This window comes from Buteo buteo, chromosome 5 (genome assembly GCF_964188355.1).
Source record: "Buteo buteo chromosome 5, bButBut1.hap1.1, whole genome shotgun sequence".
NCBI classification, from domain to species: Eukaryota; Metazoa; Chordata; class Aves; order Accipitriformes; family Accipitridae; genus Buteo; species Buteo buteo.
This window is the reverse complement of record NC_134175.1, coordinates 26,665,632-26,690,007: the sequence shown is the minus strand read 5'-3', so window position 1 is coordinate 26,690,007 and position 24,376 is coordinate 26,665,632. Positions and strand designations below refer to the sequence as shown.

Genomic DNA, 24,376 nt, shown 5'->3' with positions numbered 1-24,376 from the left:
GTAGGCATCCGTGTAGCATCATCATCAAAAATCTTCCTGGAAGAGGTTTAGAAAAGGATTTGAAAAAGCAAAGGCATTTGTTTGATACGTGAGAAGAGGAGAGCGGTTCTGGCACACTGTAACAGAGACAGAATTATTGCATCCACCCCTCCTGCTACCTCCACCCCCAAAATCTGAAAACTTCCTGATTTGTGTTCATCAATAATTAAGAGCCCATCAGCAATACTCAGAGGGAGCTTGCATTGCACTTCTGAGCAGCCAGTTAGTAATGTACGGTGGAGAGATCCTCTTTTTCAAATCCCAGGGCTCCAGGCCATGCAACGCTAGTATTGCATTTTCAATTAGCTTCTGAGTGAATGCTTGGCATACGTAGAAGTGAACTGGTGCACAATTAGCTTATTGTTCCTTTCAGCTTTGTGCTGAGAGGATCTGAAGGACTGCAGAAGAGAGGGGAGAGGGGGGGAAAAAAAGAAAATAGCCAAGCCAGCGGCATCTCCGTGGATGTGGAATAAGGGAGTTGCTGGGCTCACGCAGATTCCCGTGCTAAGTCGGGAGTTCCAGCTGTTACTGAGGAGCACTCAGCCTGGCGGTGGGGAGGGCGCTCGGGGAGAGGCACAGACCGAGTCTCAAGCTCCAGGCTCTTCTTTCATCTGACTCACCTCAGCAACGCGATGGAGCCCAACAGCCCTAAAAAAATACAGTTTGCTGTGCCACTGTTTCAGAGTCAAATAGATCCCGAGGCAGCTGAGCAGGTAAGGAAGAAGAGTTTCTTTCGCTGTTTCGAGGGTACGGGGTGGGAATGGGGGGCAAGATGTGGGCTGAGAACAGGTAATACTTGTGGCCTGAACACTTTTCTAACTTATATTAGTGTAACTATAGATTAAATGCTCTGGAGGTTATAGCGATGTCTGGATATACCTAAAGAGGGAGGAGGATAATGTCCTCTAGCCAGAATAAGGCTTCTTTACCTGGGGTAGGTTTATTCAGTATGTATTTGTTGTGTCTTTTCTGTAACTGGACTTGTACCCTACTATATACACTTCACATGAATACACATTGTCAACAAATCAACTAAAGTATATTATTTGTACATAAAGTGAAACATGAAGCTGATATTAGGTACCTAATGGAAATATTGAGCAGAAGACAGCTTTTTTACCATTCGTTTTAACATGAGAAAATACGAGTTATGTTTTGCACAACAGTTATCACTTCAGTTACCTCTTGTATTTCTCATGATTTTTATACAGTCTTCTTTATGTCATTGTTACAGTGTTTTACATATTTGAAAATTATGTATGTGTAGAAATATGCCTGACTTATGACCGCATTGGAATGATGTGTGCGCTATTTTAGGTTTTGACTCAGTCCCCAAACATACACACACATATAATACATATAGCAATACAGACGTCTAAGGAGCAAAAGATATATTGTGTACAGATACACGTAGATGCACATAGAGAAGGACACAGGGAATCTTACAAGAAAAGCTGGATAAATTGTAATTAGGTGACCCAGTATATTTCTCTCAGTGCAAGTCCATCTCGATGTTTGCTTCTATTTTGGTAAGTCTAGTTTTAGATGATACCAGGGGAATACTATAACCTTGACAGTTCTGTGCCATTAGCTATGAAATTATTTGCACCTTTAGGACAGGTATCTGGTTTCCTGAATATTCTAATGTCATGTCTCTTAAAAGGCAGCCACCTTTGCCAGAAAATGATGAGTTGTGAGTGACCACTAAACAAAGAAATACTAGAAGGGTGCAGGAGAGATGTGGGTCTTCATTTTGTCCATAAGTACTTCTGAGCTGTGAGATGTCCATACCTTACGGAACAGTCCTGCAATGAATTCAAGCAGGATGTGTTCTGATGTTTTTCTGATATCTGTGGGAACCACAGGATTAGGATTTCCTGGAATTCCCATGGCTTTTGAAATGCTGTGACCCAAATTCTGCCCAGCATTTATGGGCAGTCCCTTTTTATGTTGTGAGTTTAATTCCAAGTGCTATACAGTTTCACTGTGGGTGTGTGATGAAATTAAAGTAGTAAATTCTGCTGTCAGCTACAGTTATGCTAATCTGGAATAAACCCATTAAACCTGATGATGTAATTTCCATTTACACCTCTGAAAGCAGAATTTGAACCCAGCTAAATACAGATGTTGGCTCAGCAACTAAAAAAGAACAAACGCACTGACATTGAGGGTTTGTGTCAGAATGGTTTCTAGGTTAAATAATCTTGGTCCCTCTCAAATTCAATAGAATATCAATAGCCTGGAGGCTTTAGTGAAGCAACGCAATGCTTTCAATGCAAATGTGTGCATTACAGGAGGGTAGTCCAATATCATGTAGTTCAACCACTGTTAATGGAATAGAAGTACTTAACCAAATAAACTCTGAATAAGAAGAATTGCATACAATCCAGTATTATATATTGATGTGTAAAGATCTGTTGCATAGTGCTCTTTGAAAATATTCTTTTGAAAGTCTTAGGTGTTGTTTTTCTTTAGTTAAAGAACAACAGCAACACCTCTGGCCACAGTTTAGAAATATCATAAATTCATTGGAAGGCATACATGCAATATCAACTCTCACATGCACTTACAAAATATTAATATTAATGATTACTTGTGAGAGCTGACAGTACTCGGTATGTGCACATATAAGCTCACAAACTACTGCAATTCTTTTCCTGATGCAAAGCTAAATGTCAATATTTTAAGATATGACTGATATATGTCAGCAATACGTGTCCAAAAACTTATTCAAGATGATTGCAAATCCTAAAGCTCTCCCCTCTGCCTTTGCCTTCCATGTACAAGCAACAGCATGACCCTGATCACTATCAGATCAGACGAGCAGTCAGTAAGACAGTGACGTGCTGCTGTTCTTTAAATATTTTCTTTTTTAACTTTGCCTGGTCTATACTCAGGAGGACACCAGAGGGATTTTTTTGCTTTGCTTTGCTTTGCTTTGTGTGTGAGGCTGTTGAGGGACCCTAATGACTCTTCTTGGTTTATGCCTGTTACAGATCAGGAAAAGAAGGCCTACACCAGCATCACTTGTCATCATGAATGAACACGTGCCCCCGGGTGAGTGCCAACATACCTTCTAAACCACTGAACTTGTATACACAGGATTGTCTGCAAATTGGTTTTATTAGCTACATGATTTTAAAAATCCAGCATTAATTTCATAGCACTACATATCAAATAACGGATCTTAGAACTGTTTGGAGTAAACCCCATGAATACATGTAACTCCTAGCCTCCAGATAATGTCAATAATTTCAGCATTTCATCCTTCATGTAAATCTTTTGTTCTATGTACAAGGAGAGTTAATATGATTAAGATCCAGCACTTCCGTCCACAAACATTTTCTTTCCCTGGGTGGATACTTTGGAGATCCATGAAGTCCTAGTCTTGGTTCTCTGATCTCTAGAGATACCAGGGTGGCTCCAGGGCTAATTCAACTGAGGGAACTGCTTCTGCAAAACCGGTTGTTTTCTACTTTTCCAATGAAAGATGTGATACCTGTTTTCATTATTCCTTTTCAACTGTGAATACATTATCTTCATCCAAGACTCCTCCCAGAAGATTTTCTGTGGGGTGGGATGATTTGAGGTTGCAACATACTTTGTCACATAAATGAGACTTCAGAAAGACTCACTAAGAAGCTGTTTAGGGAGTATTATAAGCAAAAAAGCTCAGCAAAAATGGATTACAGGAAAAAGTCCTCAAGACAGAATCCATTTGAAACACACTGCCTACTTTATATCAAACTTTTCTTTTGTAGTGCTCTGCAACATTTTTTTTCCTGCCTTATCTCTTCATCACCTAAATCTTTTTTTAAAAGTAGGTTATGCTTTTTCCTCACTGATGTGTCTCTAAGGTCATTACTGTATGCACTGGCACCTCAGTAAAATAAGAGCATCTTAGCTCTATTAGGATCTCCACTTACTGCGCTGTGCTGATGGTCTCCAGTTCTGATTAACATCACCAGTAGCTGAAGTTCCCCAGAAATGTGCAGAAAGAAGCACTTAGAGAGCCCTGCTTTTGGGGTTGAGATCATTGCAGCACAGCACACAGATTGGGGAGGTTCAAGCATGGCATATGGCTAAAGTTATATTCTTCTGACACTGAGAGTGACCCATGCGTTTGCTGCTGGACTAACACCAATCTCAGTTTGGGAGAGTAGCCTTCTGGCCTGAATTTCAGGTGCAGTAATGGTGCACAAAAGATCTGCCTTAGACTGACTTTCCTTACCTTAATGGGACCTACAGTGTCTGTGTTGCTAGGGCTTAATTTAAAGCAAATTCACCTTGACTGTTAATCTCTTTTGCAATTCACTTTGTACACTTTGTACCATCATATTTCCTTTTATAAACAGATACTTGGTACAGTACCAAATCAAAACCAAACAGAGAATAAGAACTCTTTTTAATTTACAGGAAATGTTACTGTAAACAAAGTGGTGTATGTCTGTTATCTCCTTTCCTGCAATGTTCATAATAAATCTTTAAATAAATCATTTTTATTATGAGTCAGGATTGCTGCAACTATCAGTCAACTTCCATATAAGCCCGAGAGTTTGTATTCACCTTCTTCACTTATTTATATTTATTCGTTTAGATATTATCCCCTCTTACTAGATACTGGGAACAAATGTCAATGAAGGTATTCTTCTGTTAAATTATAATCTTGTCTTGTTTTTTAATTTTCTATAAAGTCAGATAAAAATAAAAACTTTAAAAGCACCTTCATTTTCCTGCACCTCACCCTGCAGTTTATGTGTGAGCATGTGCATGCATATTTCCATATGGTATGCTTGATGTGGGCAAGTGTTTTGAACAGGGTATGCACATGTAGCTATGTAAACCTGCTGAATATGAGGACTGCAAAGCCAAATTGGAAAGGCAGACAATAGCTTTACAATGGAAGTAGAACTAATAAAAAAATGTCTTATGGTCTTGATCTTGCAAGGTGCTGTACAGCTTCTGAAATCATTGTAGACCTTCAGCTTTCAGAGCCAGCTAATCCTAGGGGCTCTTGACACCTTGCTGATTAAACCCCAAAATGCTGGTTGATTATTGGGTTTTAAATAGAATTCAGTGGGATGCTGAATAACAATTTCTCTCAAAAAATGTTAAATTCATCACTGCACATGGTTGCAGTCAATAAAATAATAATAAAAGTTAGAGTGCTAACTTGAGATTCCAACAAAGTGCTTTAGAAGTGTGGTTCCCTAGACCAACAGGGAAAATCAGCAGCAGAGAGTTTAAGTGATACTGTCAAAGACACCTATTAAGTTAGAGCTGGGCTAAACCAGAATCCTGTCTGTTGAATTTTACCCACTGGAGTACTCCAATTCCCTCATTAGGAGCAAACAGCTAGTGAAGGATATGCTTCCAAGGGTTTGAAATGTGTGTCCTAATACAACTCTAAATGTTTGGATGCCCCTGAAAAGTTTACTCAAATTATCTAAACTTCTTTTATTTTGAAAAACAGAGACAGGCATTTGCTAAGGATCAGATTTTTCTGTAGCCTTCTGTTGCAGCTGCTTCTGATTGCAGCAGGAAAAAAGCAGCATTTTTGTGGTATTCTGGTGTTCTGGATGCGGACCCATCTGGAAACCAGAAGGCAGTAAAATGTGTTTGGACATTTCAGAACTTCATAATAAATTCAGTTTGAGTTGTGCCGTACAAAGATGTAAAATAGTTGTTTTCTTCTAAGTCTTCTCATCCATCCCCAATGTCTACTGCAGCTTTGTCAGGAATCTATCTTCACTGATTTAGGTCAGGTCCATTGTGCTATAAAGTGAAGATGGAATATCTACTAAGGCTAAGTCATTTTAAACGGATGACAGCTACTCAAAAACTGTAAGAAGACTCTGCTTGGCTTCCTTGCTTCCAAGGAGACAGTGTTAGACCACACTAAATGATTTAAAGACTGGTGGTAGATGTGACTGCAGGAGCTAATATCCAGCCTGTAGTATCATTGACTTATGTTCAGTCTGGTTGGCATCATATATAATTGCAATCAAAGTCAACAAAAGAGAAATTTGAATTGCAGCAGCAACAGTGATTGCAGCGGACAATATGAGCTTGTGAAGCAATGTAGCAAAGAACAAACCCTTAATTCTTTCTGTAAGTGCTCTGAAAAGTGCTCTTTGATGGGTTATGTCACATCTGAGCAGAGAAGTTAGAGCTAGCAATTTGAGACTCAAGTTACGAAGGTACTTAATCCTATTGTTCTTCAGTTGCCATCAATGGACCTATATTTTCTGGTGTTTGATTTCCTAATACCTAATCAGTTTTACTTTTATTTGAAATTATATGACCCTTTTACTATCTGAGGAAGCAAAGACAAATATTAGTGGACAGAACTACAAAAACGTGCATGCAGCATCTCATCCTGTGCAGGATGCCTACATGAGCTACTGGGGTAACCCACTCGTATTCTGCTATAGTTGCAGTTGCACCATGTCTGTCCTTTAGAAAAGGAACATAAGCATATGCTTAGTTTTATAGACACATTTAACTGTTATGCTGCACAAGGGCTTAATTCAAAAATTGCTAAAGCTCTCCTGCTTCCTCTTTCTCTTGTAATACCATTGGAGCCAACAGAAACTGAACATCACCATACCCTGAAAGCAGCCTTTTCTGCACTGCCATAATGTACTCAAAACCTCCTGTCTCTTTACCAAGCATAGCAGAATATATATGAAAATCAATTCTTATCATCTGAAATAAAAGTCTGACCATGCTTTAAACTAGCAGAATATCATACTGCGATGGCTCGAGAAAAAGCTGGTGGCAATGTAAAGAAGTGACGGTTGACAGAGGAAAACATATTAGATGACAACTCAGGTTTAATGCCATTAGGGCTTGCTTTGATCAGAAAGCAAAGCATTCCTGTATGGCCTGACTCTGTCACAGAGCCAATGCAACATCAAACAGTCTGGCTGGCAAAGGCTCTCCAACTTGTGTCAAAGCGTTCGGTCTTCTTGGAGCATTAGAATATGGGTAAACGTTAGGATAAACTTCTGCATTTCTGAACTTGCTATGTTTTTGCTATTTCCACCTCTCCTTTCTGCTCAGTTGCCTGTTTTGGCTTCCTTGCTTGTAATGTAAATGTTACTTGGTGTTTGGAAATAAGAAAAACATAGCAATGTGTTTTGATAACTCTTCTCCAGAGCTGCCCTTTTGTGTTTTGCAAATCTCATTTCAAGGCAGAAAGGGTAGGTTATCACTGCAAAAGCAATATAAAACCTATATTCCAAGTACGACTCAGTACATCTGAGTTTTCTGAAGGCTGGAAATCATACCTTGAAGATAAGCAAGCTGTACCTGTCTCCAGACAAGAAACTTGCTTGCAGCTTGTCTTTGGGCATTAGCAGTTTTCCTGTCTTGTTCCCAGCTGATTTTCCATTTTCCAGAGACAGATTCACGCCTTTCAGCTTACTGCCACTTCCTCAGAGGTCTGCTGAGATGCCTCAGGAGCAGCCTTGATATTTAGTGCAGTAGCAAACACCACAGCCAGATGGGTGGTGGGAGGAAAAACTGTCCTTACACCTGTGGCAATCCCATGACAACCCAAAGCAGATTAGGATTTTTATGCTAAATTGGTTCTAGACACTCCCAGACTTTTCCTGCACAATAAATCTCATTACCCTGTATAGATGCGCTTTTCTGATGATGCAAACTATACCAGCACCACATCCTTGAGGGGATAAATGCTATATGCTCGCCCAACATTAATGTTTGTGACTAATATTTGTTAGATTATGCTTCTAGGTGAATGAGTGTGTTTGTTTTGCATCTAATGGTCACTTTTTTTTTTCTCCCAAACCAAAATAAACTGAGATCAAAAAAGGCCTAAGTAGGAGGCAGCTGTTTCTGGGCATTGTCAAGCAGTTCTGCTGTACTTTCCTAGGCAAAAGTCTCACTGAAACTTGAATCAGTGGAGAACTCTTGCTCTCACTGTTCATGAAAACTGATACGTTTTTCAAAAGCTTGAGATTCTTGTAGGGCAAACTACTTACTTTGATTCAGGAAATAGAAAGCAAGTAAGCCAAATAGCAGCTGTTTTCAATTGCAGATGTAGGCTTCTAATGTGGTAATAAAGCGTTCAGAAAAGCAGTACATTAATAAAAGCTGTCATTAACTGTATGTTTTTTTTGTCAACCTAGTTGGCCTTTCTATATGCTAAATGTGGATACCATTTAAGTGTGCTGTCTGTTTTTATTTCAGTCTTGGAGTTCATGGAGGTATGGCAATAAGCAATGAAAAAGCTTTGTGTCCCCTCACATCACAGGACTGGTACAGCTCATTGTACATTACCGATGGCACCAGGATGCTCATCAGGCATTGTTGGTCAGGGCAGTGAGGACCTTTGTGTTCATTCGGCCTCTGCTGGAAAGGACTATTTGACACAGTGAAACAATGAAATATATAAAACAAACTTTGCATAAGACCTGACAGCTGATAGGCATTCCAGAACAGAGATTAAAACATCTGTGCTTGAAAATATCCTGCTGTTTGCAGGCTGATGTGTGACTGCAAATGTTCAGTGGCAAACTACATCCCTTTTTCTTATCTATATACAGTATGCGTGGATGTTCTTTCATTTGGGTTACTTTGAATTTAATCTGCAGTTCAAGCTCACAGAAGTCCCTGGGACAAGCCACAGAGTAAGTTCCTCACACATATGCAGTGTTAGTAAAGACTCCATGATCTCATCCATGAAAATAAGAGGAAAAGTTCAGGGACTTAAAAAAAAATGAAAGAAGAAAAAAGTCAGGAAACTGTGCTTGAGCTTTTTTTAATGCAGCCCAGAAGTGACAGCTCACAGGTTCCAAACAGAAGCAATGAATTTAAAAAAAAAAAAAGTTTTCCTTAGCGTCTTTCATGAAAATGCCACATTTTCATGGGAGGGTGAGGATTTTATATGTCATTATTATCACCTGCCAAAAGAGCTGTCATGCTCCCTGCAGTATACTAAAGACAGCAAGCCGGAGGACTAGGCGTGAGTTGGTTGGGATGCACTGGGCACTGCTGTGCCTAAACTGAAGGTTATCACTGAAGCAGCCAGATGCATTTTTGCTATTCTTTGAGGTTAAGGACACAATAGTTCAAAAATAAAAACATTCCCTGGGAATGTTTCAGTCCTTGTGTAAAACACATAGTGTGAAACAGAAGGAAACACATACTATTTCCTATGGTGCCCAAGTAGAGCCTGGACTGTCTCTTTACTCAGTAAGTAACACTTTAATGAGGAGAAGGGTCTGAAAACTACTCAGAGAAAGTCAAAACAAAAGGGTGTTGTGCATGTTCTGTCAAAAGTCACATATTTTACTTAATTTTTTGTGTTTATTTTTATCCATGTTTCCTTTATTTTCAGTGTTTAATAACAACTGCATAGATACATTTTACATGACACGTAACCTGTATGAGCTTGATTGCTTCTCCTGACTACAGTCTAGTTGGCTGAACTGAGTAAATTTAGTCAAACCAAGAACAAGTCCCTTTCGTTCACTGGAGCCTGCCTTCCCTCTGTGAGACAGGGGAGCACGGGATGCAAACACCGCCTGAAAAAGCTCTGGTCTGTGGAAAGGCCAGAGCCAGCCTGGCAGACTGGAAATAGAGGTTGGATATTCACAACCAGGACTCAGATTTCTGGCCTAGATCAGAGAAGTGGTGCAACTGAGAGATTTCTGGCCTAGATCAGAGAAGTGGTGCAGCTGAGAGGACATGAAGCCAAAAAAAAAAGTTTTACTTGCTCCTAGTGTGGGTGGAATTGTATTAACCCATTTCTGTCATTCCAGCCTGAAATCCCCAACAGGTGAATCGACGTACTTTTTTGTTTATCAGTGCAGTTAAGCCCCTAATGTGTACCATGACATTACTTGTGCCTCCTGCTCCCTGCCTCCTGTTGGTTTTGCGTTGGAAGGGTCAATGTCCGTGGAACTATCTGAAAGTGAAGGAGGTATTTTTAGAATTGAACCTTGTACTCTTCATCCATTTTCCTCGTTCCTTGTACAAAAGCACCATAGAAACAGCCTTCTGCCAACGCAGGAGATTATTTGCAAATCATTTTTAATATGTACAGCTTCATGTTACATGCTTGATTTTTCAGCGTCAGGACTGATAAGCTTTCAACTGTTTACCTCTGTTATCACCTCCGTGCGTATTAACGTGACAAGTTGTGCCATGGGTAGACAACAGCAGTACGCACAACTGGTGAGGAAGTTAGCTGGGCAGATTCTAACTCTATTGCAATCATAACGCTTAATATTTTGCTAGAGGAACTCTAAAAGTTTTGCACTGTGCCAAATACTTATATACCTCATACAGATTGTTTTGGTGAGAATTCTGAATAGATGGTGAGTTTTCTATTTAAAAAAATGAAATGCCTAGGTGTAATTACCTACTTCTTATAGTCAAAGTACTTAAGCTATATCATGTATACATGAGTATACAATTTGGGGGGTTAGTGGCATTTTAAAAAAAAAAAGTTTGGATCAAAATAGGTCCAGTTTAGCTTGTGGCAAATGTTCCGTTTGGTTTTTTTTTTAAACGGTAAATAATTTTAGAGGCTATTTGAAATTAAATCAATTTAAACATTGTAAGACAAAATGTTTTGAATAAGAATGTCACATTAGTTTGCTTTGAGATTATGTTTAAATTATACTTCAATAATGTGATAATACTGATTTTTTTTTTTTTTTTTTTAATCAGGTAATAAACTAAAATCCATTAATAAATGTTTTAGCCTTGCTGAGGGGAAAAAAAACCAAAGCACAGGGTTTGTCTGACCTTTACTATTTAGTACTTAATGCAGCACTCATTTACCATGGTGACGTGTGCGGAATAAATAGATAATGCAGACAGATGAGACAGAATCCAGTAACCTCATTATGTTCAGAATATTGGGAAGGGGTTGCACTTAAAGCATCAATCAAGATAGCCCCATTTATTGAGCTTTCAGAGACAAAATTTAACTCTTTATATGGAGTAACTGAAGTTAAAACTTCAAAATACACTGAAGGTGGGAGTTTAATGAATCTGGACCAAAAGCTAGCAGAGACTCTAAGCAAAACAAAGCCATCAGTCCTGAAAGTTTTTGCCAACTACACAAGGCTGCAGAAATTCAGAGAGTGTGCAGGGAGGTGTAGAGCTTAGCTTTGCTTCCCTGTGAGTCTGAGCTGTCTGTGTCAACAGCTGGTAGAAATGAGATCAACTGGACCAGCCAAGTCTCTTTTTACAGTAACCAAAGCAGTCCTAGGGTAGAATTAAACTATATGTCTATTGGAAGGAGCTCTGTTTTCCCCTTCTCCCCCTCAAAATTCTATTCATGTGTCTGTATCTAAAATTATCACTTCTAATATTTTTCTCAAATGGCTTTACTGGAGGATCGAGAGAATATCATAGTAGCAGAATGAAGCACAGCTACATGCTCACTCTTTGTTCATGTCTTCCCTGGGATACGTGGGATGCAGAAATACCCCAGAATAGTAATGTCTTGGCATTATTCATCTTGTGGAACCAAACCACACGTATAGAGTAAGCAGCACTAAGTAGACAAATGTGCATTTTAAACATTGTGTTTTTCACCTGAGGCCACATCCTTTGTTCTGATAAGACAAGCAGAGAAGAGTCACACCAGGCAGAAAATGAGCTTGAGCAAGGCAGATAGAAAATTCAATAAAGCAGTAAGCCCTGTTGCATCCTACAGTACTGCTTCTCCTGGTACCTAAACATTTTGGCACTGAGCCTCCACCACTCAGTGGCTTGTGGTGATAGCATTCCCTTCAAGTCTTTCTGAAGTTCCCTGCCACAGCTGTTGTCAGACGGTGGCAGAAAGCAAAGAAGATCTGGATGAACTTTTCCTGCTCTTTCTTTGACTGCCCTGAAACAGTAGCATCTCTGGGATCATCCACCATATAGCTGCAGCACTTGCTCGACCTTCTTCCTGTTACATTAGGATCTGCAGGACAGCTACAGAATCAAGGAGCAATTTAACTTACAAGCCCAGCTGGTCTGAATGCAACGTGTTTGTATTACTAAGTGCTATTTATAACCTATTCTCTTTGAAGTGAAATTGTACTGATGAACTAAAAAGTGATTTGGGGGAGTAGGGGAGAAAAAAGTATTTCCCCTTTAAAGAATTGTGATCCAGAAGATTTTTGATCCAGATCAACATTAGGTTTTTACTGTCTGTTTTTGAAATACAGTAAGTAGACAGCAGGGCTGTAATTGTTTAGAAATGTGCTTTCAAGCCTCCTAAAATGCTGACGCTAGTGTGTGACTTGGGCTTTAATGTGTACAGCATATCCTGTAGGAGGGTGTGGAACAGTTAATTCCACGGGAATCTCAGTGACATGTTTCTGATTGTGACAGTACAGATGGAGATGTATAAAACAAAACCCAGGGCCCTCTCTGTCTCTAGTATGTAGTGAGGTTAGCAGAAATCCTGAAAAATGCCTTTGGAAATGGCAGCTGACTTAGTCTGAGTTAACAATGATTGCTCTGTCTTTTCCATCCCACCTAGTTGTGCTGATGGTGAGAATGAGATTATGGAACTTTGTTTCGCTGATGCTTTGAGAGCTTAGAAAACCAAACAATGAATTCACAAAACTGGTATTTGCATCTTCTTTTTGTAAAAAGGATCGTAAACCCCAAGAAGTACTATTATTAGTAGCTCATTTGATTCATGCATAAGATGATACACGTATGGGAGGATCTTTATGCATGTGCATTCTAACCACAAGCAAGCTGTGAGCAGTTGGCCAGGACTAGCTTTACAACACATTCTTACTGAATTCCTTGAGGTATTATTCCAAAAGGAAGGAAACTGCAAAGGCAGCAATAATAATCACTGCCTAAGGAAGAGTTTTATTGTTTTGCATTTGTTTTCTTCTCCCCTAGCAAATGTCACTTTCCAGAATGTACAATACACAACTGTTCAGCTACGGGGTTTTTTTAATGGCTTTATGAGCTATAGCATGCTAAGAAACATTTTACTTTTTCAGTTTTGGTTGCTGCTGCTGGTTTTTATTTTAGAGCCTAGAATACTCTTACAGCTCACAACCGAGAAGAGAACTGCTCGCAGTGATAGCTATTGCAGCTGTAACTCCGATACAAAGATTGCAATCAGTGGGTCAATTCTGAGCCATTTTCCATCACAATTGATTCCTGCATGTAAAGCTATTAGGAAATGGTTTAAATGTATATCAGGGGATCGGCTAGTATTATATTTCTGGTAACCATGGATTTTTCTTCATAATCTTTGCCTCAGTTGTGTTTAGATCTTCAACCTCTTCAATATGTCATTTGAACATAAAGAAAGCAAGCAGCTGGAAAGTAACACATTACTAATACTATTCAGTATTACTGATGAATTCACAACTCTGGGTAACTGTCTTCTCAAGGTACTTAGCTTCCTTCTGTATTTGAAAATACTTAATGAACATGTTAAGTCTTTTTGCAAACTAATACATTGTTATGACTATTTAACGGACAAAGTAATTGCTAGCTGTTTGGGAAGTTTTTGCGCAAGTGCTTTGGTAACATTTGGTAAAACAGTAGCCATTATTTGCAAACATTTAGTAGTCTGGCAGTATGCTTTTCTTGGGCACCTTCATTTCAGAGGCACGTTTCTGCTCTTCGAAGATGTTTCTCTGAGTATTTGCTGGCAGTCACTCAGCAGCTCCGGCCCTCCTCTAACCTCTCAAAAGCTGTCTTTGTCTCCAGTGCCCTCCTATTTCCTTCATGCGAGTCTTTTCTTTCACTGTCAGGTTTCAGGCCAGGTGACGTTGTGCTGTGAGTGTGGAAACTGCCCTTACTCCCTGCAGCAAAGATGTAATCTTTATTGACGGCTGCTTTTGTGTCAGAGTAGACCCTGTGTCGATGTAACCTTACAATGCGGTGAGTTCTCCTACTACACAGTTGGACAAACTTTGAGACAGCACATTGTGCTTTAGGTCTATTTTCCAGTCCTTGTCCATTGCCTTGTTCCATATCTCTGTGAAAGTCTATTTTTCCAAGGTCTTCTTGTCGTTCAGTTTGGCCCTCCAGCACCACCTGGGGCACCCAGAAATGCTGGCTGTCAGGTTCCCCTTCTGGCTCACATCAGAAGATCAGTGTCACCCCGGTTTACATTTTATTTTCTTCAAGAATAAGGGAACTTTTCTTATTTACATTTCAATCTAAAAGAGGGGTTTGAATCATCTTACATAGATGTGCATAGAAGAGAGTCATATGTAGATCATCATATATCTTTTAAGCCTTACTTTGCACATTTTGAGATTTGAGTTTACCATCAACCTTCCCAATAGGCCAAGGATTTTAAATTTCACATCACAGATCACAACAATTTTCTTCAGTTTGTCTCAGTTATTTTTGCTTATTTGAACAAATTAACCTGGATCTTTCAAAGATGCAGTGAATACTAATGTGACTGTCATTGCTTAGTTTAGATAATTCTTGACTAAGAAGCCTGTTTATGTATGGCTGAAGTTCTTTCCCAGTTGCACTAACTCTAGAACTAGTTCATTAAATAAGAAAGTAGTTTGCCTTTTTTCTCTTTTTTTTTTTTTTTTTTTTTTTTTTTACCAAACTCATACTATATATCTGGGATAAAATCTTGACTTTCAAGTCAATGGCAAACTTTCCTGTTGCTTATGGCCTAATAAAGTCAGCGGTAAAATAATTTTCTGTCTTTCACTTCCCTCAAAAATTCTGTTTTGCCTGATTTGTTTTGCTAATGCAGACCATTGCCACAGTGTTTGCCCTGGGAAGCCCTCCCCATATGTTGAACTCCTGTGCTGGAGTCATTTTGTCTGGAGCACTGCTCAGCTCCCCTTAATGCCCAGCTGAGCCAGGCACTGACACTGACGGAACTCCTCTTTGCAGGAGGTCGGAGTGTAACAGGCAGTGCAGATTTGTGATTAGGCTTAACTTTGTTGTGCTGGAAGTGGAAAGAAGTACTTTGCTATTAAATAAATGATGTTCTTTTGGAATGAGTTAATTTAAGGGAGCTCTGAAGCAAAATAGAGATAGACCCTGACGTGGAGCTTCTGCACACAGGGACACCCTGTGCTTTTACCAGAGGTTCTTCCCAGCTCTGATGCCATCAGTCCACACTGGTCACCTGCAAATTATAAGAAAAGTTTAGCTCAGGGTCATTCCTGGTAATCTAGTAAGAGATTTATATTGGGTCCAGAAAATGTCTCATCTGAGAGATCAAAAGAAGAAAAAGACTTTTACTTACTTCTTCCTGGTTCCTCTTATTTAGTCAGCTGTTCTTTGAAAGCCATCTCCATTCCCTTCACCAAAGAGGAGTTTGTGCTGCTTAGAAAGCAATTAGAAGAAAGCAACATCGAGCCTACTATTGTTTGTGTTGTGATTTAAAGTCAATCTTTACATTAGTTATCCAAACAGAATGTTTACTTCAAGCGTATTTCTCCCTGGGTTGATTACTTTCCCTGGGAAGATCTGCCAAGTCTGTAATTGTCCCCGTATGATGGATGAGGGACTTCATGTCAGGAAGTTCTGCTCCACGCTCCTCGCTCAGCTGACCTTCTCATGGAGCAGGGCTACAGAGCAGGGGCTCTTGTGCTATGAGGAAAAGAAACTTCTGCATGGAAGGGGTTTTTTCATGACAGGTTTTTCCATGAAGCCTGTTTTGTGTTCTGTCATTTGAAGCCAGGACAGTATCAGAAAAAGCCTTACAGAGCTGGCAGCAGCTGGAAGACCACAGAGTCAGGCAGAAGTGTAACTCCAGGGAGGCAGACAGAACAACTCAGTCCTTATTAATAAGAAGGGAGAAAATAAAGAATTAAATTTGAATTCTCTTCCAAAGTAGATTTTGAGAAGCTATATTTGATTTATGGGACTTTTTTAGAATTTGTTTTATTTAACAGGTATCATAGGGAGGGAGAATGAAAGTTGAAAATAAAATACTTGAGAGGGATGATTTTCTGTGCTTGTTGTAATACTGCATGTCTGCTCTGTGGTAAGGCTGCAGACCTGATTCATCGCTGTTATATTCTCGTTTAATGCCAGTGAAACTAGACTGATTTCCATGAGTCTGGCATGAAACTGGAATAACAAGGTGGTGAATCAGGCACTACAATTCCCTTCTGAGATTTGTGTGATGTAAACAAATACATTTAGATTCACATTTGAGGTTTGTAATGTCTCCAGTTTCTTCCAAACCAGATTATGGTCTCAGAATGTAAGTTGTAAAGAAATTTTGATCTGTGTAATTTATGAAAGGCGGTTTTATTTTATATTCTTATGGCTGTGCAGTTGAAAGTGGGTCCTTCAATACAGTCTGTATGATGTTCAGAAATATAGATGCTGCTTGGATCAGATGCTGTTGTGTGTGTTGGGAGGAAAAAGATAATCGTTCTTTTCCTTTAGAAGTCGACTTTGAGCACCATGAGGAAGGATTTGGTCTAACAAAGGAGATTGCTGCCCCTACACTCAGTACTAGTAATGGCTACTTGAATATTGAAGGCGGGAAATACAGAGCTATGTAAATATAAATGGGCTAATTTACCTGGAAACAAAATTTTAAATGTCCAAACAGCTGGTTCATCCAGCCTGCGGCATTTTAGTGAACTACAAAGGGCTGGTTCCAGTCCGGAGCTAGTTGGGAGAAGCTACCCTATGATCTCTGAGCCAGAGTGATGAGATGTCTCTCGGTGATGGTGCTGTCAGGGTAACGTGGGACCTTTCCCACGCTACATACCTTAACTGCAAACACCTGATAGAATAAGCATGCAAGTATTTGTGTATATAGCAAATTCTTCTCTCCCCTAAGTTTTTATTAATATTTCCTATACAAATCATGTTATTAGTGTTCCCTAAAGGGCCAGGCAGTAATTCAGATGCTGATTAGTGTGTGAGATGCAGCAGAACCGCAATGTATGCACTCTCTTGTCAGCACTTGACTGAGGAGGGGAGCAGACCCTCCAGCTACATTTGCCACAGCAGCTGGGATACTGGAGTTTAACGAAGTGCTTTTGCAATATGAAGATTTTCAGAAGCATATACTCACGCCAGGAGGGCTTACCAGAATATTTTTTTGTAATTAAATGTAATTACATCTATACCCGTAGTCAAGTTTTCACTGATAGATGCAGGCAAATAAAAACCAGCAAGCAAAAGTCAAACTATTAACTATATAAGCATTTTTTATGTTTGTCTTTCTAGAGTTTTTTTCCTTTTCTTACCTCAGTGGTTTAGTAAAAGTGATGAGATGCTAGCTCATGTGGCAATGTGTAGTTAGAGCTCTAGCAAAAGCAAAGCATTAAGTATTTTTTGATCTTACTTTGTCTTCTGGGGGGAAGCAAAAGTAGTTTTGATAGCAGAAAAACAAAATAATATTACGCCAGTCAATTTCTAAATCAGATTACAATGAGCTTGTTTTATAAATGCCAATGGCAAATACAAATAGTGGCGGTCAAACACCAGTGAGGCAAGCTGGTAAATTTAAAAAGATCCTTATTTTACTGATGAAGAAATCAAAATGCAAAATGACTGAAACCAAATTTTCAGAAAATTTCAGGTTTGCCTGCCACTAAGTGGCAGCAGAATGAAGACTTATTTGGGAAATTATCCATTTCTTTTCTTAGTTCCTAGAATTGTGTGCGTCTGTGCCATTTTAATGTAAGGATTTGAAACTGGTGATCTGCCTTGTTGCACCATTAGCACACAGCAAGGCTGGGAGCAGAGCTCTGCTGCCCGCTGCCCAAGCACACAAGCATCCCCCAGCCCTGCAACAGGAGGAGAGAGCCACCCTCCTCTTCATCACAGGAGATGACTACGTGGAGCCAGAGCCAGGAAAATGACTTTCCTTTTCCAACTGTATGTCATCATCAAGCACATTGATCAGAAGTCAGCAATAGGTTCATTTCTTTCACATTTTTTGAGAGAGAAAGCTTTGCTCATGGACATAGTACTGTTTGGCCATGGAGACATTTCATCAAAAATAATGAAATGAAACTGACTGAAGTACTGCATAGCATCATTATTATCTGATTTGTCTCTAGCTTGGGGTGTCCTGCACTAAATTTTGTATGTGAAAGGCTGGATCCGTGCTTCTGTTTATCTACTTTGCTCTCTCCAGAGGCACAGTTTATACAAGGGTAGGGGCAGGATTACAAGAAGGCTCCAGACTGACAGTGACATTGTGTCCTTAAAGTCTCTCTTCATGCTCATTTCTTTCAGATTCAAACCATTCTTGTTTAAATCATTCTTTAACTAAAACCTGTTACAGGCATGCGGCTCATGGGCTATTTCTAATATCTGAGCAATTAAAGAGTATCGTGTTTATTATTTTTAAGAGAAAATTTAGACACTGTGACAAAAACTAACCAAATCCAAAGCCCTATCAGCGCCCTGTGACTTTCATCTGAAACTTCTCAGCTTTCCTTTCCCAAGGAAAATTCCAAACTCTCTACAAGAAGGTTTCTCCAACAATTATACCAACCTCTTGCTGAGTTTCTTTTGTGTAAAAGCCGGCCTCTCTGACCTGTTCTGTTGCTCCAGTGCCTGACTGAAACCCTACAGAAAAGGCTTTTATTTGCTCTTGCCAATGGGAAAGAAAGCAGGGTACTTAGCTGGATGAGATAAGCCTTTGCCGGATGACTCCACTGCAGAGCCCATGGGTGATATCAGAGGCCAAGTCTTTTAAAATAGGTCACCTCTTGCCCTGCATAGCTGCTCCAAGTGCATTAGCATTATCCAGTGGGAGAAGAGAGGCAGATGAATTTTGATCTTACTCTAAAATGACCACAAGGCTTCTCCCAGCATGGTCATGCTCTGCACAACAGTGGAGTTTCACAGAAAAAGTGATCAGCAACATCAAGCAGTTGTCATCCTGGCTATAACCAGCCTCCTTCCACTCATTTCTTTTCTGACCTCATATAATGACACCTTTGGGGTAGCTCAGCTTATTATATTAGCTTGGCTGGGTGGATCTGCTAATAAACATTCAAAAGAGCTCTGCTAACAAGAGCGTTTGGGAGACAAATCACTTGGTGTTTCTTTCTCTGTATTTCAGCAATATAGGTGGGCCAAATCTTGCAGGTTTCCCTGCAAGTGGGTGAGATTTTGCCCTGGGTAAAGACTAAAGCTTAGAGCTCTAATGCTGAAAGGGGCTCTGTGCAGGTAGATGGACTTTCAGAAGTGTCTCTCCTTGAAGAACTAAGGTTTCATTTCAGAAAGTCTGTGTACATATCTGGACTGATGGCAATATCCTTTAGACTGAACCTTTCATTGATGAACATGACCATTTTTCTTCCTGAGGACACTAATTAAAGCCTGAAATCCTGTTTATTTGCCAGGTGCTAGTCCAGTCTACATGAGGTAAGGGTGACACTAGCCTTGGAAATGATCCACCCAACACAGGGGAAAGTCCTCAACTGCTTTTTCCTTAGCACTGGTGTAAAAAAACCTCTAAACAAAGTTCCAATCTTATTTTTACATACCTCAGCTTTCCAGTAACGTGGGTATATACAAACCTGTTCTCAGTTCTTCATGTGACTTCTATTATACCACTTTAAAACAAAAACACAAAACCTGTGAAGAAATGACTTGAGTAATTAGATTCCTGTTAGCTAATTAGAGCAGCCAAGAATAAGTTAAACTGGAAAAATGCCATATGTTCAGATTTGGAGTACAATACATCTGTATTGTGTTCTGTAAGCGATGTTATGGTCTGTCAGGGAAGAAAATGGAGCATCATTAAAAAGTCTCCTTCCCTCCTGGCCCCCAAAAGAGACCAAATCTCTAGGGAGAAGTTATCTACTGAGAGCTTGGGTTTTGTTTCATATAAGAGAGCAATAGCCAACCACTTGAATTCTCCATGATATATTTGCCTAGTAATAAACATGATAAGGAAATTTCTCATTCTGTATAACTAGGCTTCTTTTGTGAGCAAAGTCCTGACTGCACAGTAGTCAATGGGAACTGAAGGATGTTGAGTAACCAGGGATTTTATTCTCTCCTGTGAATCAAGTGATATCACAGTCTGATATTTGTGATTTAGTTTCCGATTATTTCCTGACCCCTCTCAAAAGGAATTTATGGTCAAAGAGTTCAGTAAAGAAATTTAGCTTATAATTGTCAATGGATTTGAGAGGGATTTAAGGGTGGGAAACGTATGGCTTGTTTGACTTCTGTAGGAGGGTATATCTGATTTGCAGTAGCTAAATGATAATGTTCTTTTTTACCTTGTAAATTCCATTCTTATCATAAATCTTCTTGTCACAGAGATTTTCTGTGTGGAATCTCTTGATGCCAGAACTGACCTGTTGTAGTGAGGGCATTGATTCGTACATGCATTGACTCTCATAAGGACACTTTCTTAGTAAGACTGTTATAAGAACATGCTTTCATTAATTTATTTAGACTGCTTTCAAGGCATTATAAGTTACACTAGAAAAATACTATTTGTCCAAGGAAGACTGTTCACACAACTATTAATGTAATCCTTCACTTAGACCAATATGGCTCTATGTATTTCCCCCAGCAGAGAGCTCTTGACTGAACTCCAGCCCACACTGCACTCCAGGTCTGCTCTGCCACCACTAAATTCCCCCTTTTACTTCTGCTACAACCGCACTGTCCCTGTCTCTCATTGCTACCTCAGCTGCACACAAGCACTTACATTTTCCTTCCATGTCCCACTTGCCTTTCATCTTTTCCTCATCCTCTACAGAAAGAGGTTTTGTATATTTTCTACTCTCTGCCTCAGTCTATGGCACTCGGGGATCTCAGCTTCCCTCGTTCCCATTCCTTGTCACCTCTCCTTAAAAATTTATACTCTCCATTGTGTCTTATCCATCAAAATGCCTGTCAAAAATAAGCATGCAATGGTCTTTCTGTCCTCAAAAACAAATGCATGCCAAAATGTACCAGTGACCAAACTGCATCTCCAAGCAGCTCTACCTTTCCCTTCATCTCACAACTGACTTGAAACACTTTATGTCCTCAGGTTTGTCTCTTTTGCTCCTTTAGGTTAATTTCTCATCTCTGTTTACTGGATTTGAAAAACTGTTTGTTTATGTAATTTTGTGAGTAATTTTTAAATTTCCACCTTGTCTGATGCTATTCATTGGCACAATTTGCCCTGTGGATATGAATGATTTCTCTAACTCCATACAGGACCAGTTCTTGTTCCAAAGTTGCCTGCCATATAAGTGCTGCTGGGTAAAAGGAAAGGCAGGAAACATTCCAGTTCTGGTAGGTTTAATGTTACCCTACTAAGAACACTAAATGTGCAAGCCCAAAGGGTTAGAGTTGTGCACATCCTTAGGAACAAGACCTGGGACCCAACAAATCTGCTGGTTGCAGTTTTTATTCCTCATGCAAGCTTCAGCCTGGGTTTACAAAACATATTTTTAACTTGGGCAAGTTTAGAGTTTCAGGAAGCAATGGGATATAGCTTACTTTTCATTGTTCTCTGCTGAAAATTCCTGATTTATTCAAATTTCAGCCTCCAAACTAAATCCAGGATCCTGAACTAAAAAAAATCCAATGTTGAATTATTGAAGTACATGTCTGTTTGATATACAGCTAATAAGAAAAAATTACAAGCACTTAAATAATCACCCATTTAGCCAGCTTAACTCCACACCCCAAAGTGCTTTACAAAGACAAATAGACATTGCTATACTTAACTAGGCACTGCTATACTTATTTAAAGGTAGGGAAGTCAAGGAAGAGATTAGTCACCTTACCAAAGTTCATACAAATGTCAATGGCAGGAACTGGCCTCCTGATTGTCCTGTCTAATTCTGTATCTGTGGGACCATGCTTTAGTAATCATCAGCACTGTTTTCAACTACATTTTTTAACCTCAAATATGAGTTGTTTGAATGTCTTTCATACAAAGGTAATGGGAAATATATACATTGAAAAAATCCAGTAAGTCAATTAATGTTTGCAAGATGCACAGATACAACAGTAAAGAATACGATAGAAAATGCAATCCATCTGCCTGGACTGGCTCTTCCTCTCACACACAGCACACCACAAACAGCCAATATCTAGAGAATGAGTTAGATATAAAGTGATATTGCCCGGACCTAATTCTTCCCTCAGACATACATTTACAGATCTGCCACTCCTCAGCAGAAATTGCACAGTGATATCTGCAAGTGGAAGATTTTAGAAGGGGCGTTGGTACAGTGATAGATTGATGTCTGTTTTTACTGGCATTTTATTTTAGAGCTCCAAACTACTGTGCACCAAAGATCCTACATGATCTTTGTCAAATATTTGGGAAATCATCATCAGAAGACAGACACTTTCTGGCCATTAATCACATCAAGACAACAGTAGAAAAATAATTTAATCTCACGCAAAAACTGGTTAAGTGCAATGCTTAGGAAGATCCTTGACCCGCCTCTGCTTCATACAATTTTACTTACTTGTTCAGACAGGTTCTCAAAGATGCTTTTTTTTCATTAGAAATCTCTAGTATTGACCATTTCTGCCATGCCTATAGTCCAAAACAAATTAAAGCAACAAAAGTAAGCAGTTCCAGGAAAAAATTCAGTCCAGTAATGTCGTGAAACTTTTAAGATGAAAGATTAGTCTTTGTTAAGCTTTAGTTTGCTAATTTTACATATTACTCTTAGGTGCTCTACAGTACCAGTGTTGTTATATTAACAACTTAGCCGAGGTGAGGTTCTTATTATTATTTGAGTCTAGTAGAGCCCTTCATGAGTTTGCTGCACACCATTTGGCAACAAAGCCTTTTCTGACCATAGAAGAAAGAGCAGTCCCTGGGCAAAACAGCCACATATCCTGATGGTCACCGCTGAGCACAGAGCCCTGCTGCAAGCCTGGCCAAAGGACCTGCTGCTAAAGGCACTCCATCGCTTGCTGTTAATTCACAGACAAAAAATGGGAGTTAACTGCTTTAACCGTAGTGCTTATGTCTAAATGCTAATCAGGGCCTCTGGTTTTCTGAGACACACAAAAGAGAAAGAAAAGCTGTAAATTAGAAGGGTAATTTCTTATTTACAATAGTACTGTAGGGTTCAGGGCAAAGTCGCAAGGGTTGGCACCATGGAGCGCTTCTGTACTAACTTTTCTCTTTCTGTATCTTTTCTTCCTCTAGAAAAAGATGAGAAGAGAACAAATATCTCACAGGCAGAGGTAAGTGAAATCTTTTTTTTTTTAAAAACATATTTATCATCAGAATAGGTCTGTTGGTAAAAACCCTTTGAAATTCACTGATTCATCCTGGTTAATATATTTATTTATATTATCACGCTATCTTCAGTAATGCAGCCTTTTAAGAGCAACCGCTTTCAAACCAAGGCTGTGTAAACTACGTTGTGTCTCAGCTCTGCCGGTTCTTCCTTCTCCCTGTAGCAGGGAAGTGAGAAAGGCAAGTTTCCCCTCTGCCTTGCTGCCATGCCCTGGCAAATAATAGCAAACCCGGCCCAAGGTGACCCTGCCAGGTCACCTCGTCCAGCGTCGCTTTGGGTCTGCAGGTCACTGCTGGTCTACAAAAGCATTGCAAACTCCTCTCTCCTCTTCCCGTCATTTGCCAAGCCCACAGCAGGCAGCGCATTGATGTTGTTTGCACAAGAGTTAAGGCGGCTCCTCCGATCTCATTTTCTAACCTCCCCTTGCCTAGCTCCCGCAATTCCCTGATCTCTTTCTCCTTCACCCATTGCTCAGAGCAGCAGGCAGTGCTTTAAATAGCAGTAGGAGGTATTGATTGGTTCAAATTTGGACTCAAATACAGACTTATAAAGATTTACTGGGGCGAGGATCAACAACCTATCCCACAGTGTTTATAAATAGCTTTCTCTTTCAAAAGAAGACAACCTTTAATTTATAAATGTTATCATTCCATCCATTGTGATAAGGTAAGGTAAGGTAATAGGATTGGCCATACTTGTGTGAAAGTGGTTTTCTTAAGAGCTGTCTCAAATGTTCCTTGAAGAAATAGATCTGACGAAAATTCACAGACTGTATACCAGTCAAAGTACTCAGGGAAAAGGTATTTTTTCCAAATATTTGGGAAAAATCAACATTGTTATGACCAAATAAAACTAGAAATTGATTAGATGAGAAAAAATAAAGCTTGCCTATGCACAGCTGTTTTTTAACTTTTTTCTTAGGAATGTGATAGGGTGCTTATGTCTTCAAAAGCTAGCTATGTGTGTGACCTTATGTAGTTTTATTATCCTTTGTATATGAACAAATTCCAAGTTGGTATGATATGGACACTAATTTAACCACTTTCATTTTACAAAAGTTGCTCTGCTTTAGCACTCGAATATATTCCAGTTAGTTTTTGCTAAATATACATTGGTATAATTATACTACTATTACT

The 24,376-nt window shown here is 39.5% G+C and overlaps 1 protein-coding gene across 1 annotated transcript in view; it reads left to right on the top strand.

Annotated features, from left to right (window-relative positions):
- Positions 1 to 214: 214 nt before the first annotated feature.
- PPP1R1C (protein phosphatase 1 regulatory inhibitor subunit 1C) overlaps positions 215 to 24,376 on the top strand; it is a 55,370-nt gene continuing 31,208 nt past the window's right edge. Inside the window, 4 exon segments of the mRNA XM_075029293.1 lie at positions 215 to 625; positions 628 to 752; positions 3,036 to 3,096; positions 23,147 to 23,184. Of these exon segments, the coding sequence (XP_074885394.1) occupies positions 502 to 625; positions 628 to 752; positions 3,036 to 3,096; positions 23,147 to 23,184 (348 nt within the window). The 5' untranslated portion in view covers positions 215 to 501.